General features: G+C 33.7%; 1 protein-coding gene across 1 annotated transcript; it reads left to right on the forward strand.

Moving 5' to 3' along the window:
• Positions 1-774: 774 nt before the first annotated feature.
• On the forward strand, positions 775-3,790 carry LOC124894019 (the record flags this gene model as incomplete). Its single annotated transcript, XM_047404789.1, is given in 4 exon segments — positions 775-1,185; positions 1,688-1,762; positions 2,634-2,724; positions 3,694-3,790. Coding segments are annotated over 2 exon segments (127 nt in total), but the record flags the coding sequence as incomplete, so codon positions are not given.
• Positions 3,791-4,385: the final 595 nt, after the last annotated feature.

Consider the following 4,385-nt stretch of genomic DNA (forward strand, 5'->3'; position numbering starts at 1 on the left):
TTAAGATTTTAATCATTTGAATTTATTTTCAAGATAAGCCTTAATTAAATCCGATATTTTGTAAAATAAATATTTAAGTAACAAATTATATTATCTCGTATAACTAAACACGATAGTATATAATCGCTACTTAAAATGACAAAATCACGTACGAAAAATATTTTAAGCTTTTTTTTATTTGAATGAAATAATTATTTTGGTTTATTAAAAACTGAAGAAACTCGGGATTAAATTTAGTCGTGGAGGGCAAAAATTAGGTGTCAACAGGGGGTAAGGTGGGGGTGTTGGGATGGGGGGAGAGGGGGCTGGGATCGATGGGGAGGGGGTTGGGGAAGGGGGAATTTTTTAGTTTTTTTTCTAAACTTATTATTTTCTAATTTTTAAAAATATTTCTAAATTAAAAAAATTGAAAAAAAGTTGAGTGGCCTTTTTTATTTATTTATTTTTATTATTTTAATATAAAATTGACTAAAAATTGATTCTCATTCGCACCTTAGGTGGGTGCCTTCACTCTCTTTATCCTTCTCAGTAATTTCAATGCCACGTAGATTTGATCAACGGTCAAAGAATGCAAAATATAACTTTTCAATGTATTCAGGGGTTTAAATAACAAACATATAAATAAAAGTATCAAACTTACAAAACCTACCTAGTATAGGAGAGCCATTTTGTCCATTTTTTATTCATGATCTTTTTGAGTAAGAAAAATAATTTTATCCTTCACCTTTTTAATGATTTGTGGCAGAGGGAGTTTGAATTGATGAAATCCAAAAATAACACTGAACATCGGACGAATAGTCAAAAAAAAGAAAAAAATCAAGAGATATCATTCAAATTATAATGGGATAGATATGATGCCTTCTAGTGAATATCGGACGAATAGCCAAAAAAGAAAGAAATCAAGAGATATCATTCAAATTATGATGGGAGCATAGATTATCTAAGTGTTAAAAAAAGCTTCCAAATTAGTGGAGCACGAAACCAAGTGGGAAATAAAAAGGGAAAGGAAACAAAACTTAATTTAATAATAAAAAGGGAATCCAAAATAATCAATCCACCTTTGGGCTCCTCTCAACAACTTAATTATGATGGTATATTGGAGTTCCTCTTTAGCTATTTACTTCAACTTCTCTATCAATCCCATCTTTTTTATTGTTGAAGTTCCTGTTTGCTGAAGTTTTAAAGGTATGATTATATATTATTTGACCTCTCTTATTTTGAAATTAATTCTTGCACCAAGTTGAAAATATGATTCAAATTTTGGTCTCTTAAATCTTAATTATCATGCTTTAAATAGATGCATAAACAAATTAATAGTACAATCGAATCTCTCTATGACGGTGATGTTTGTCTCAATAATTTTGGGCTGCTACAGTTAAATTGTGTTATAGAGAATATTACATAGGAATTATGTTGTATATATATATATATATATAATTAAAACGGTTTCAAAAAGTTTTTTTTGGCTGTTATAGTGAAATGTTGTTACAAAAGATGGTTGGTATAGAGAGGTCCGACTATGGTAACATATGCAACATCCAACAAGAAGAACAATACTACTATTTCTGTTGTTTTGTAGCCAGATTTAGGTAATCAGGTGCGGGTTCTGGGGGAACACAGTAGCTTTTACGCTGACCTTGTATTTATGTTGAAAATTTTGTTAAATATAATAAGAAATATTTGTCAGGATCCCAATAACAAAGTAGAAATGGAACCTGTTCAAGCTTTGTTGGCATAGAGCTATCATCCAGATATTATTTTGGTAATAACTGGACTGCGGGTACTATGGTCGGTCAAGTTTCTTTTATTTAGAGTTGTCTTGCTATATTCCTATTTTTGTATGCTGTAGAATGTTTCCCCTATTATTTGCGATGTTTACATTACTTCTGTTTTCTCCTTCTAAATATGCTTTGAACTGCTTTACTTGAGCCGAGGGTCTTAGAGAATATCTGATTCATCCACAACAGCACATGGTTATTGCTATTACTCCTAGCACCTCTGCTCAATATATTCATGTCATGATAGAGTTCCTATTGATTATTCTTACTGATGTGCCCATGGATGTTATTCTTATCCTTATCCGACATATCAAACGACTCCATATGACCAAATAAAAATCCCACTTAATCACGCTTTAATTTCCACGTTCTGTGTAGACTGATTTGTAAAGGTGTTAAAAAAAGTAGAAAACAACATGGGGGCAACTTATGTCTTTCCGTTTAATCAATGGTACATTCCAACAACTTTATTATGATGGTATTGTGAATATGTTTTCTCTCTTTCTATTGTTGAGTCAATTAACAATAAAAAAAAATGAAAAAGTAATCAATCCACCTCAGTGGGATCATTTTATCACCTCCACAATTTTCTTATATTAGTGTGTAAATAACTAGTGTTGAAGTTCCTATTTAGCCATCTTTTACTATTTCACACACCTTCATCTTGGCTGGCTTTGCTGAAGTTTAAAGGCATGGTTACAGAGAAGATTAGCAAAATATAGCAGATGGCTCGCTATATCTGCAGCAAATTGTCTCCTATTATATGCTTTATGCTTCTTTCTTGAGTTTCTTGCGTTCTTTTTTCTAGTTGTTCTCTTCTGATAAAAGGTTTATGTACTTTTTATACATGGTCAGATCTTGACAACTTGAAAGGACAAACTTACTTTGGTTTGACTAGTGAAAACAAACTGCATACATGGAAAGAGGAAAAAGAAACAGCTCATCGGTATGTCATAAAACATTTATTTATATTTGTTTCCATTTTGACATGATTAATTTAGTCTTATAAGTATGTTCTTTTCATTAAGGAGCTTAATCCACCTCAACATGTCAACCATCTTGAATAGAAAAAAAATTCATGTAGTTTTATAAAAGAAAACTGATTTTTTTTTCATGGGGTTGAGTTGTTTTAAGGGCAGGGATTCAGATTGGGTAACGCGTCGTTTTGTGGTTGGGTTTGATGCGCAAAATTGTGCTTATAACGATTTGGCACTCGGACCTAACTCAACCCCAAAATAGTGCTCAAGGAGTTAAGTTGTTTTAAGGGCAGGGACTGCGACCAATGTGGGACTCCAACCCACTCTTAATGGTGTTGAAAATCAAATGATATGTTCGGAATATATTCGTTTTTCTTGGGATTTTGTATTAAAGCAGATGTTTCCGCAGCCTGGTCTAGTGCGAAGAGTTCTTCCAAGGCATTGATCACATGCTTCAGCCACCGTTCTTTTCATGAGTAGCATAACTTAGACATCCAAAAACTCTCATGTGATTTAGTTTAGGACAGAACAAACTGGAAAAGATGTTGAGCTTAACAGTAGCAGTTGAGGGACTTAGGTGATACAAGTAACTTAACTGCAAATTAAACTTCAGGGAAAGTACTAAACTGCTAAACAAGTCAATTAATTTCTAAACTGCAAAAGATTGAAGTCTAATTGCTGAATGCCACATAATCTAAAACCACTTGAAATACCACCTGAACGTGCAGAGTAACTTTGTACGTGAAATGATAAAAGTAGAGTGATTTTTCTGTTACAAAACAAAGAAAAGTGACTTTCTCAAACAATTTTAAATAGTTGCCTTTTGATATAAATAGTAAGTACAGGGCAAACACTTAACTTATGAAATAGACTATTTTGAAGAAGGCCCTCTATATTAATGTTAGCTTCCTGTTGATACACTTTTGGTCACATAGCAGGTGTCATCTGCTGTGCTTCGTGAAGACATTGTCAATCTTCGTGATTTCATAGAGAGGTTAAGGATTGAAGAGGATCAAACTGTTCTTGAAAAGCTGAAATTGGAGCTGACATATTTGTCGGCATGTTTACAGCTTTGTTATTACATTTCGGATGGTTCTAATGCCGAAATGTCTTGCATATCATATGAGGTTCATGGTCTGGTTCAGTCACTTTTTCATTAGAGTGGAGATGACATGCTGGTTAAATTAAAGGATCATGTCGTTCCTCGCCTCCTTAAGAATATCAAAAGTTTTGTCGTCTCGGATCATCAATCTGAATCAAGTGCCACCATGACTGAGGGTCAGTTGTTTGAACTTTTGGACGCGCTCCTTGTGAATCTCCATTATCTACCCAAGGTCCGTGCTGAGTTGATTTTGCCATCAATGACTCAATATGAGCTTCTTCAGAATGTATTTGGCAACTTAAGGGATTTCCATGGGCTGAAAGTAAATGGTTGCATTGAGCGTAAGACAATTGAATACGTCTTACCGCAGTTTCAACTTATGGCTGAAAGAGTAGGACACTTCTGTATTAGCCTTTTAGCTTATGCACTGGAGGATATGAAACGGACCAATTAGATGAAGCGGTTCATTGAAGTCTGTCGCATCAATTCCATGCTAGTCCATCTACTTTTGAAGATAATTCCGGTTTC

Source organism: Capsicum annuum, unplaced genomic scaffold (assembly GCF_002878395.1).
Source record: "Capsicum annuum cultivar UCD-10X-F1 unplaced genomic scaffold, UCD10Xv1.1 ctg68234, whole genome shotgun sequence".
Classification (NCBI taxonomy): domain Eukaryota; kingdom Viridiplantae; phylum Streptophyta; class Magnoliopsida; order Solanales; family Solanaceae; genus Capsicum; species Capsicum annuum.